Source organism: Sorex fumeus, unplaced genomic scaffold, assembly GCF_029834395.1.
Source record: "Sorex fumeus unplaced genomic scaffold, SorFum_2.1 ptg000026l, whole genome shotgun sequence".
Classification (NCBI taxonomy): Eukaryota; Metazoa; Chordata; class Mammalia; order Eulipotyphla; family Soricidae; genus Sorex; species Sorex fumeus.
Window position 1 is genome coordinate 15,202,294 of NW_026606083.1, and position 12,681 is coordinate 15,214,974.

The window sequence follows — 12,681 nt, forward strand, 5'->3', positions numbered from 1 at the left end:
TTTGACAAGTAAAGCCCAGGAAGGTTTCAGTGAGGTGCTGTCTTCCCTTGATCAGCAAGGAGGAGCTGCTTTGCGAAGGGTGAATGGAGGCATCCTTGCCACTACTTCTCCAACCTGTGTGGTTGCAGGGATGATCCTGAAGCCCTGAGATCTACAGGTAAAGAGCTCTGTTGGTACAGCCTTAGGAAAGATGCTCACAGGCTACAGCTTTGTGGTACAGCCTTAGGAAAGATGCCCACAGGTCTACACCTCTGTTGGTACAGACTTAGAAAAGATGCCTCAAGTAGTCACTTGAGACTGTCAAAGCACCTATGAAAGGAGAACCCACGATGCCCGGGGAGCAGCTGTGCCTCTCTCCATCCCCCTGCCCCTTGCAGAGCTCAGCCTGCCTTCTTCAGACCAGGCAGAACTTGGCTGCTTCCTAGCCCCTGTGACCCTGGAGTACTCTCCTTTGGAAACAGAAATGTGAGCAGGCACAGTCGTTACTGTGTTAATGCACAGACATTACCAGTCATCGACATTCTGAGGACTGGTAATGTCTTTGTGCAGCTGCCTTTTTGTGTCCTTCTTGGCAGGAGTCTGTGTAAAATTTGAGTGAAATGGAGAGTTGAACGTAATAATAGTCTATGGGCTAGAGCGATAGTAAAGTGGGGAGGACATTTATTTGCCTTGCACTTGTCCACTTGTCCAACCCAGATTCAATCCCCAGCATCCCATATGATCCCCCTGGAGTAATTCTGTGAATGAAGAGCCAGGAGTAACACCTGAGCATCCCTTGCTGTGACCCATAAAACCAAATAAATAAATAAAAATGATTTAAAATGTCTTCCAACTTTCCCACAGATACAGGTCTTTGCAGAAACCGTTCTGAGAAACGCTAGGGACTCCATGAACCAGATGGCATCACTCAGAAGAGTGCCTTGGGCTCTTGCTCTAATTTTCACATAGTAAAATGTGTCTTCAAGGAAAGTTCCAGAAAATTCTTTTTTTTTTCTTTTTGGGTCACACCCAGCGATGCACAGGGGTTACTCCTGGCTCTGTACTCAGGAATTACTCCTGGTGGTGTTCAGGGGATCATATGGGATGCTGGGGGTTTAACCCAGGTCAGCTGCATGCAAGACAAACACCCTACCTGCTATGCTAACGTTCCAGCCCAAGTTCCAGAAAATTCTTCACAGAGTTTCCTCTACCCTCTGAGGAAAACAGACTCCCCTAGCCAGGGTGAAAGCTTTGCTCCCCCAGATTCACCTTACTCCTAAGCATCAGCTTAAATACACAGACGTGGATGCCCTCAAGGATTGGAAAGAGAAGCATTTCCAGCTGCATCTGTACCACGGGAAACGGCATGCTAGCCAGCTGTGCAACATGTACCCCACACGTCTCTACACATATGTGGCTCATGGTATTCCATGCCACCCAACTGCGATCAGTGATCTAAGATCAAACTGACATTTATATCTCGAAAGAACATTCCCAAGGCTCTCTACCAGAAAAGTTGATAAATAAATGCAGGCATACCTATGAGGAAGGATGGGGTCAGGGGGAAACACTATTTTCAGATTTATAGATGATTTCTGTCACCTGAATGCCAGAGACATGACCGTGGGCAGGGTACTTGAGTGGAGCTGACCCTGATTTGATCTCCGGCACTGTATATTGTCCCCCAAGCCCCACCAGGAGTGATCCCTGAATACTTCCAGGTATGGTCTCCAAACCAAAATAAATAACGAAAAGAACAGTTTAAAAAAGTCTAAAACAGTCTAAAAATAGTGTATCAAAAAAATAAAAAGAGCTGAATATGATTCTCGATTCCTTTGAGAACTATTTTTCGTGAGTTTTGAAAGTGGCCCAAAGTTTCAGAGTTCTGTGTTTCACAGCGCATGTTCTCGGGTTGATGTTATCTACAAGGTAGAACTAGTACATGGGTAAATTTCACTTGAAAACCCAGTATCCACAGTATGGGGACAGGGCCATCCTGGTCAGGCTCTGTGAATGCTTCGCTGAACATCCGGGCCATGTCACAGCCAAATTCTTTATGCATCTCCACCCTGTCCATTAGAATAATAATCCACTGAATGCAGCAGACCACGTTCAGTGAACAAGCTGCAAAACCCCCAAACCTTGGCCCCTGCTGACGCATGTCCACTCTCAGGCAGCCTCGATTCCAGAAAAGGGAGGAGCGCTGTCCCTTGCGTGTGACTTCCCTGGGCGCAGTAAGTGATGGGAAAGAGGAGAGCATGTGGGAATTTACAGCCAGAAGGAAACACGCGCTGCCCCAGTATGGACATGCTTCCCACACTGACATCTAAGGGAAATGCATTGGGCATTCCAGGTATCAGCTCCTTCAAGGGGCGTTACTCCCCAGCAAGGGAAAAGGAGAGAGGAAACAAGAGGTCCAAGTTTCCAGAAGGCGGAGTCACAATGTAGCCCCAGTAATTGCAAATTGTGAGGCATGGTTGATGCTCTCTATTGCTAGCCTGGCCTGTCGCTTGGGAAGGTCAGCGGCAGGGAAGGGTCTTCATCTGAGCCCATGGAACTCCATGGGGGATGTGTCGTGTCACAGAATGCCCGCCTGGGTGATTCCCTGCCACAAGTCTCGCAGTTAAACTACACCACAGAGTGATTTCCTGGGGATGCTCAATGCACTGATATTCTAGGTGTCCTGACACTGGGGACTTAGCTCCACTTGGAGAGCAAAAGATCCATCCATGTGGCCGAAAGGACCTAGAAAAAAATGGCTTTGGCTCAGGGAGGTAGCCCCAGGTAGGAGACGTGAATTCAGAGGCAGACCAGTGTCTGCATCCCGACTCTGCTGAGATTTTCTTTTTTTTTCTTCTTCTTCTTCTTTTTTTTTTTTTTACTAAATTCCTTAAACTCCTTTAAATTCAAGAGTTTAGTTTTGGAATCTTAGAAATGAGAGCATTGTTATGGAGCTTTAAAACTATTTTGCTGGAGAGAGAGCTCAAGGGTTTGGCTGCAGAATGATGCAGGAGACCTGGGTTCAAGCCCTGAGTACCACCAGGAGTAACCCCTCTCAGGGAGCTGACAATAGCCAGGTATGGCCTAGAAACCAAAATGTAAATAAAACAAATTTTCAAAATGTGCAGCTTTGATTCCACAGTTGATATAGTCCTATATTAGCTGCATATAGAAGTACTTTATCTTAAAAATGAAACAGGGGAATCTGTCTTCATTTAACATTCATGCTATGTTTTCAGGTGGAAAGAGAGTTCCTTTTTCCTTCTTTTGTTTTGTTTTGTTTTGTTTGGGGGGCACACAGGTATTGCTTAGGCTCCTGCCTGAGCACTCAGGAATTGCTCCTGGTGATGCTCAGGGAACCATATGGGATGCTAGAGATCGAACCTGGGTCAGCTGCATATGCAGGGCGACTGCTTTACCCACTGTACTACCTCTCTGTGCCCTGGAAAGACTTAGAAGTGGACGTAGGTTGAACCTCTCACTTTCCAGCCAAGCAGATCCCAGTGTCCTTACACTCTAGGTCCTCTTGCCTTTCCATTCTGCCTCTCATGTGAAATCCAGTGACCCTTTAGAAGTCCTCAGAAAAACAGTGTCATTTCTTGGGACTCATTGCATTTGGAGACCAACAGATTCTGAAATACACAGTCAGACCCACACACAGCACCTCAAAATCATTTTAATCCCACTCTTCCTAGAACCCATCCTTATTCATTTATCTTGTGGATCCCTCCTAAATAAGAAAAATAATATTTTTATTTCTTATTTTTTGTTTTGTTTTTGGGCCACACCTGGTGACACTCAGGGGTTACTCCTAGCTCTGTGCTCAGGAATCACTCCTGGCTGTGCAAGGGGATGCTGAGTATCAAACCTGGGTTGGCTGTATGCAAGGCAAATGCCCTGCCCACTGTACTCTCTCTCTCTGGCCCATAAGTTTAGAATTTTCTAGTGTCTCTTCTCCAGTGCTTATTGCAGTATACCTTTTTGCTCTGCTTGCTTCTGCATACAAAGCAATTCAAATAAGAAATCTGAGGCATGTTACAATAAAGGTTTCTGGTGCAGGCATTTATTACATAAAAGCAGTTTTAAGATCTTGCAAAAAGTGAACCTAAACGTTCTGTCCTGCACTTATAGAAATAACAGTTGGCACGGAAAGGATCAATATTGCCTTTGAATCTAGATTGAAGCTGTTTTTCTGAACAGTTATGTAAGACAGGGAGTGACCAAGGTCTCCAGCCAAGGGAGATTACAGGGGAATATCCTTCCATTTTGTGGGATCGGATTCCATTGCATTCTTCATGTGCTTTACCCTTCAATTTTCACTTGGTTGAGTATCTGGACTTTCCCAATAGATCTCTGATGATGGTTAGAGTTGTTGGCTTTTGTTTTACTTAATTTTAAAAAAATTTTATAACCCTTTTCCACTCCTGTCTACCTGATGATTTTTGAATTGTTTGTCTGTATATAGCTATAGACATAGATGCTACTGGCTTAGATGCAGAAGACAATGATATTCCAGCAAACCACCGCTCCCCTAAACCCAGTGCAAACAGTGTAACGTCACCCCACTCCAAAGAGAAAAGAATGCCCTTCTTTAAGAAGGTAACTGTGACTTCCAAGCTCCCTCTGTGCACCTGCTCAGTCGCATTGCGTCACACTTCCAGTCCCGTCGACTGTCTGTGTCCTTTGACAAGCCAGTAACATGCATGCTCTGTTATTCTTTGTTTCTTTTCCATGCTGCTGTAGCTAAGCAGAAGCAGAAATCGGTAAGTTTGCATTCACATAAGCTGTGTGTATCCTGCCACTGGCATCATTAGCATTAAAGTCCACAGTTTTATTAAGTACCATCATTTGTGTTTTAAGAGAAGAGCCTATCAAAAACGCTGATTGAGTTGCAAAGCAGCTAAATCCAGTGAGTGGCCTGTTAAAGCACCATTACAGTTCTTATCCTTTTTGATGGAATAATAGCTACTCCCCAAGGGAATCTATTTAAACCTTCCAAGATGTCAAACACTCGACAACTCCCCATAATGCACCTCTCCGTGCATGCTTAGTTGGTCTGTCTTTGTCTCTTCCTTCCCCAACTGCCAGAAATCTAACTGATAATCAAGCATAGTTAAACCATTAAGGTTCTGATTTATGATACCCAGACACATCATAGCTTGTACTGGAATAAAAAAAGGCACTCCATTTTGAAAATGTAGTCAGTATTTAAACTTCTAATCCATTAGGTGCAAAATGTACAGATGAACAAGACCAGTGGAAAACTGCAGGCTTGTTTTGGCGGTCTACTGTGAGTTTTTCCTATCGTCATGTGTAAATTCTCTTCCCATCTCTCACCTCCTCCCTGGGGCAGGTGTCAGCAATTCCCCCTGGAGTCTTTGCACAGGCCGACCTAGGTGCCACTTGGGTCCTCTCTGTCCAGGTGACCCTGACGCTCTCCAATTTCCATTCCTTCCCATCTTTCCCCGCCACTTGCCCCAGTCTGCTATGCTCTCATAAGTTCTTCTTCCCATTGACGCCCCCTCGGGGGTATGACCTCAGATCTACCCTACACTCCCAAGCACCCCCCTCTAAAGCTCCTTTTCTTCTCTGCACACTAGTTGTTGGCATTTGTGCAGGAGCTCTGGGTATCTTCAGTGTGGCGTCAGAGCCACAAACTTTGATAAAGAAGCGAGGGGTGGTTTAAAATCCAACTCGTGGATGTTGCCTGAGTCCAGAGGATGGAGTTCAATGTGCCTCCCTGCCAAAGGGTCTCTTTCGCTGGTCCTGTCCTCTCTCATCAACTTGCAGTCAAGTTATGCACCCTGGTCCCTAGTTTCAGAATCCCAGCAAAACCATGTCAGTCATGACAAGTTTCTAGACGTCTGTGTACTCTTAATTCCCCAAGCCTTAAACATGTTTATAGCAACTGATGCTGAATGAAGTGAGCAGGATAGTTTTTTGCAATAGCACACAAAGTACCAGTATTCCATCAAATAAGGTAATTTCTGTAGCCATCCTATGCAGAAGCCAAATGACTGCCAAAGCAGGGTTAACCCTTTGCTACTTGGCAGTCACAGATCAAAGGAACCAAAGACATAATCATTCCTGGGCCATGTCTAATGCAAAGCCCTGAAATAAAATTTCTTGGTAGCTATTACTAAAATGCATGCGATTTATATTTCCAGTTACAATGCCAGGAAAGATACCCTTGCACTGTGTTGTTATCAGAACTTGGCTTCTAACCATTTCCAACCCGATCCCAGGTGGGATCAGTGAAATCACTGAATATGCTTATGATGCCTTCGGCACTGGTATTCATTTTTCTTATGTTATTGATTATGTGGTCGACTTCGATGTAGAGTTCAAAAGCTGAAAACGCAAGTTGAGATGGAATGAGGCTATGTTCCATGAATTAGGTTGCTTTTAGAGTGGTGCTTGTGTAGTGTTTGTGCTATCACTGTATTATGTTTGTCTTTTTTTTTCTGTTTAAAAATTTACTCTATTGTGTCTATTAAAATTTATTTTGAACAGCAAGTAAAATTGCAAGCAGTAAAATTTGACAGTGCAGTCAAAACAGTATTTTTCTCCCTTCTGATAATACCATTCCTGACTTTTGGTGAAATTTCAGATGGAACATTTTCAATATGTAATGCTATTTAATTCTCCCCTTAAGCGAGTTAAATTCAATCAAAGGGCAAAAGTTTGTCAATGGGCCAATTTGAGTGACCATGAAATGTTCTCCAGCTACAGCCAAATGTAAAAATCACATTTGCACATCAGTTTATCAAATTCTTAAAATAGTTTAAGGACCATTTTTCTCCTTTGCTCTGCCTGGGTTGTAAAATATATTTTCAGACATTCCTTAATACAAAATGATTTATATTGCAATGATTTGTTTATCTCTGTCTCTAAAGCCCTTTCTCCCTCAATTCTATAATTTAAAAAATACATAACTAGAGATGGCAAGTTTATATTTCCTGCCCTCAAAATAGCCATTTTGAATATAGTCAAATAAATGAGCTGTTACCTAATATTGATGAAATTTTCATTTTAATTGCTTTATTTAAAGCACTGAAACTAAGAAGTTTTGGACATTTTAAAAAAAATTAGATTCTTATCTTCCTCTTCCAAAAAAGACATTATTGTATCTTAATTATATCACAGAAACAGTACCTGAACACCCTTGAGAATCATACTAGAAAAGCAAGTGGATAGTGACCCTTCTGGCCTCTAGCCGTTTGAATATACTGTCATTCACTCACTCCTTTTTCTAAGACACACCAACTTTCCATTTTAACTTCCACAGTGGAAAAACTAAAAATCAAAAAAGTATGACTGAAATGTGTCTAAAATATTACTAACGTGTATCTAGTGGTCCTAATGGCTGGGGCAAGCAAGCATCCTCATTTAAACTTCCATTGTGCAATAGGAAATTTGAAATATTTGGGAAACTAGAGCTACGATGTTTTAAAGTGAGGTTTGATCCAGGTAAGACCAACAGCTTAGATGCAAAAGCAGTGACACCTTTCCTTTCTCGCAATTAACCAAACTCGCTGACTCTTCCAAAAACAAAAACCAAACCAGAAATGCATCTGAATCACACTATTAGCTTCTGGGCAAGCCTGCAGCACCCCCCCCCCCCCTTTTTTTTTCTTTTTTCTGCATGAGGCATGCTTCTGTCTGTCTGACCAATCGACCAGTCTTGGTTCCAAAGCAGCGCCTCCTGCTTTAGAAACGTACAGCAGACAACTCTTAAGACAATCCAGTCAATGAAAAGTTGAGAGAAATAAACCCGCCCATCTCAAAACGGGTTTATTTCAAAAAGAGGCAAGTTTACAAGTGGTGTGCAAAGCCTTGGATAGCAGAGCTCGGAAAAAACAGTTTGTAACTTTGGGAGCCTTCCCTTCTGTTGAGCTTCTGTCTGAAAGTATCTTCTCTCTCTGTAGACAGAGCACACGCCCCCCTATGATGTGGTCCCGTCCATGCGTCCTGTGGTTCTGGTGGGCCCCTCACTGAAGGGGTACGAGGTAAGTCACCACAGTGAGCCTTCCCGTGGCCAGCTGCTCTCACTCCATGCCCCTTCCCAGAGCCTGGAATTTAAGTGCTCCTAGCAGTTAAACCTGTTTTCCCAGCGATGCTCGCTCTTCCTCTGTTGTTTTCCTTTTTGATAATTTTAAGTGTTTTTAATCAACGTGAACGACAGAGTTACAAAATTATGTTGAGCTGGCTCCTGACCATGATGGATGGTGCCAAAAAAAAAAAATTGAGATTATCTCAACAGCTGGCTAATCTTAAATACAATTTTTTTCACTTATTTAAAAAGAAAACTGGGTGGGCTGCATTGTTTCTGAGCCACACCCAGCTGTGTTTATGGCTTGGTCCTGATACGTAGGGATCACTCCTGGTAGGGTTCGGAGCTTGGGGTATCAGATGAGGTGCCAGTGATGGAACCTGGGAAAGGGAAAGTCTGGCTTTTCCAACCATCTTCAGAGGAATCAAAATTGTTTTTCTCCTACCGCAGGTCACAGATATGATGCAGAAAGCATTGTTTGACTTTTTGAAACACCGATTTGAAGGGCGGTGAGTAGTGCAGAATACTGTGTCTTTGTTTTGAAGTTTTATCAGTCCCGCTGGGACAGGCCTTGGAGCCCCAGAGAAAACTCGAGTCTCCATGGTGGCGGGAAAGAAGAGTCTGTCGGCTCAACCTGGTTTGATAGAAATCACTTGTATGAGCTCAGCACACCCCAGCTCTGGCTAATCCAGCTTGCTTTTGCTCTGTCTCTGGGCTCAACTAGTTGAATCACATGACTGCTCCATTTCTGTTTTTTTTTTTTTTTGGGGGGGGAGTTGCATACCTGGCTGTGCTCGGAGCTTACTCCTGGCTCTGTGCTCAGAGCTTACTCCTGGCTCTGTGCTTGGAGCTTACTCCCGGCAGGGTTCAGGGGACTATATGAGGTGCCATGGACCAAAACTGGGTCAGCCGCATGCAAGACCGGTGCCCTCTCTGCTGTACCATCTGTCTGACCCTCATTGCACATTTTTAGCAAGGTGAATGTGCCACCTCTCCTCTTCAAGCATTTTGTATTCCCATCCATACCCCAGCACTACGGAAGGCAGGTTTTTTTGTAGTTCCCGGTGATTCTCTAGATTAACATTTACTAGGTTATTTCTTCCTTGTCCATTCCTGCTCCTGTAGCCATTATAGACAGAGAGAGAACATATATATGGCCTATTTTAGTGATACAGTCTCACACTTTTTCCAAACATTTTCTAGTCATATTGACTTTTTAGCAGGGATGGCAAGAGCAAGGAGGGGAAGTTTTAAAGCAGGAAAAATACTGTCACTGATCAAGTAAAGGACTGAGAGAACCAAAGAGAAACACAGAAATCGTTCCCAGTTTTTTGTTTTGCTTTTTGCTTTAAGGCCCTATCATCGTCTACCTAACCAAATGCTCCTAATTAGATTTTTTGTTGTTGCTGTTTTCATAACTTAAAATATTTTCATTATTTTTTTGCCAGGAAACACAGCTTCATCCTTGGGCTCTTGGCTCGGGCCAGGCCTGTGCGCATCTGGCCGCATTTCAGAGGCGTCCGTGCCTCTCCTAGGCTCACTTAGCATTCACATCTTTCTCCCTGGCTCTGTCATTCACCACTGCTCGGAACTCTCCACACATGAACGTGCACACCCAGAAATTTCTGCTCTGCCCGGCACTGTTTCCTGTGACTGAGCACCCCCACTGCCCTTTCCTAAATGCCAAAAATGGGGAAATGGGTTGGAATTTCCTGACCTCACTTCTGTTGAAAGCAGAGTGAATTTTGAACTTGGCAGAGCGAATCCGACCCCAACTGTGTGTGCCTTGGGCCTGCATGCTGTGGGCTCAGGCCTCTAGGCTGGACTGGCGTTACTTAAAGAGCAGACACGCACAAGACCTGGACAGGGCATCGTCAGCGTACCCGCTGGCGCCGCCTCTCTGCCAGCAGGCCTTAGTTTTTTTTTTCCAATGTTTTGCTTGTTTTGGGGGGAGGGAGGTCACACCCAGCGATGCTCAGGGGTCACTCCTGGCTCTGCACTCAGGAATCACACCTGGTGGTGTTTGGGGGACCCTATGGGATGCCAGGGATTGAACCTAGGTCAACTGAGTGCAAGGCAAACACCCTCCCCACTGGATTATCACTCCTGCTTGGGCCTTTGTGATGGACCTTACCTTCTGCCTCTGGAGTCATAGGTCTGAAGTTTGATATTCTAGGTTGGTGATCACCAATTCAAATTATCAAAGGAAGTTGCAGGCTGATTTTTTATTTAGATTTATTTATTTATTTATTTATTTATTGGTAATGGAGGAGCTCTCAAGCTATGCTCAGGAGGGCTAGGGGACCCCTGGTATTTCAGTGCAAAGGCCTGAGGATGCGGTGCTGTCCGACCCTATGGTGGCAAAGATCATCAGCCACCAGGTGATGGCCTGGGGGACTGTGAGTGCCAAGAAGCCAACTCTGCTCAGGTGCCTGTGACACCTGCTTCCTGGCCACTCTCCCTCCCAGCCCTGAGGCAGAATTTGTAAAAACTGTACAGAAATGTGCCTTTTTGTTACTTGTGGCCAGTTTATAGAACGTCTTTGCCTTTGGCAAGCCCAGACAGCAATGAACTCATAAAAAACCTGAGAGGTGAGCTGGAGAGAGATCACAGGGGTTAGGACCCTGACTCGGGTTTGATTCTCTGCATCACATACTCCCCTGAGCCCTTCCAGGAGCCATTCCTGAGTACAGAGCCGGGATTTGATCCTGAGCACCGCCAGGTGTGGCCCTCCCAAATAAAAGCATCAGATAGGACCCAGGGATGTGGCCCTGGGCAGTGACATTTCTCAAGGCTGCAGGTTCAGGAACTGTCGCAGGGAGTGGCCACTTTCACGTGGTCCTCAGAGTAGTGCTCTGTCAGAAGGGAGCAAGCCAGGGACACAGGGACACTGTTAGCCACAGCTCCTCCCCCTGCCTAAGTAACTGACATTTCCAAGTATGCTCAGCCACTCTTGTCACTTCTTTGTCCAGGATAGTGCGTCTGGACAGCACCCAGAGTGCGCAGAGATGCAGCCCAGCCTTTGGCCCTCAGCCACACACGCCTGGTCCCACGAGTAGACTCTCACTCTAGCCTGGATCCCTGACCAGACCATCCATAACTACTTATCCCTCATTTCTATTTTTTTTCTCTTTTTTTTCCTTTTTGGGCCACACCCAGCAATGCACAGGGGTACTCCTGGCTCATGCACTCAGAAATTACTCTTGGCGGTGCTCGGGGGGCCATATGGGATGCTGGGAATCGAACTTGTGTCGGCTGCATGCAAGGCAAATGCCCTCTCCCCTATGCTATCGCTCCAGCCCCTATCCCTCACTTCTAGCCTCTGAACTAAAGCTCCCTTTGTTGAGGGGTTCTGTCCACCCTTGTCCTACATTGTTGGCTAAGTAACCCTAATCACTGCCCAACTTCTACTACCTGCTGCTCCACATTCTGTACTCTCTCCTCCCCTGAGGGCTCGGGGCCACCCCAGCACCCCCCAAACCACGATAGGCATGTAGGAGATACTCACTGGACCTGTGCTGAGTGAATGACTCCATCCTTGGCCTCGCTGCAGTTCAGCATACGGGGAATACAATTCCCTGTGGTACAGCCAGAGCCTCCATGATTGCGTGGCTGCAGTCCACGGCACGCCCTGACCAGACAGCACGTTTGTAAGCAGTTCCTAAGGCGGGATGTTCCCACTCAGAAAAGCCCGTTTCTGTGTGGGAATGCATGGAGGAAATGACATTAAATGTTTTGGATGGAAGGTTTTGGTGTCTTCTCTGGTTATTGCTTTTTATGTGGGAAAAAATTTCAGTGGCATACAACAAAGCTTAGAAATCAAATGTATTTAATTTTCCAAAAGACAGTCTTTTTCTGACCCAGCCGCATAAAGGCACCATTCAGCACAATGGGGTGGGACCTCAGATCGGGGATGTAAAGTAAAAGCTGGACACAGAAGCTGCGATGGTGTCTAGGAAAAGGGCAGAAGGAAAGGGATGAGACAGCCCTGTGGGTGGGAGAGATGCACCATGTGGTGGATCTAGAATTCTAGAAATCTCCTAATTCATACTTAGTATCTCTCAATGCCTAGATTTGACAGTATAGACATAATCTGTGTGTGTGCGTGTGTGTGTGTATGTGCGCATGTGTGTGCATGCACACACAAACCAGTCCCTCCCCACACTCTGCTTGGCTCACTTGGACCTGGCTAATGTGGATCTTTGACTCCTCTCCTCTACCTCATGTGGCTCTTTGAGTCAGCTGGGTAAGGCTTTCCCTCTCACCTTTCTGCCAGAGCAAATCCCGGGCTCTCTAGTGAACACTCTTCCCGTCCCTCCACAGCTGCCCACATCTCTTGTCCAGGCTCCATAGTTAGTGTTTACTATGGTCATGGAAGTAATATCACATCTCACTGAACAGACGTCATCACCACATAATCGTTACACCACATTTTTAAGTAATAATTGGTACAGCGTTTGTCAGCTTCTCATGTTCATTGCACCCCACTTTTTTACCACTTTTGCCAAAAAAAAATCTGGTATAACATCTGCAACAATTATGCTGTATTAAGTGAGGACTGTCAGGCACTCTCCACTTTTACTTGTGTTTCCCTAGTAGTTGTCCTGAGACAACCAACTCTACTTTCCATTGTGCGTCAGGTTCTCTGT

The 12,681-nt window shown here is 45.2% G+C and overlaps 1 protein-coding gene across 7 annotated transcripts in view; it reads left to right on the forward strand.

Annotated features, from left to right (window-relative positions):
- CACNB2 (calcium voltage-gated channel auxiliary subunit beta 2) overlaps positions 1 to 12,681 on the forward strand; it is a 342,926-nt gene that overhangs the window by 315,553 nt on the left and 14,692 nt on the right. For 4 of the 7 annotated variants that reach the window (XM_056114501.1, XM_056114502.1, XM_056114506.1 and 1 more), the window contains 3 exons: positions 4,445 to 4,578; positions 7,908 to 7,988; positions 8,483 to 8,541. In XM_056114501.1, coding sequence (XP_055970476.1) covers positions 4,445 to 4,578; positions 7,908 to 7,988; positions 8,483 to 8,541 — 274 coding nt within the window. Of the gene's footprint in view, positions 1 to 4,444; positions 4,579 to 4,722; positions 4,743 to 7,907; positions 7,989 to 8,482; positions 8,542 to 12,681 lie in introns of all 7 variants that reach the window. The other 3 variants (XM_056114504.1, XM_056114507.1, XM_056114508.1) reach the window with 1 other exon arrangement.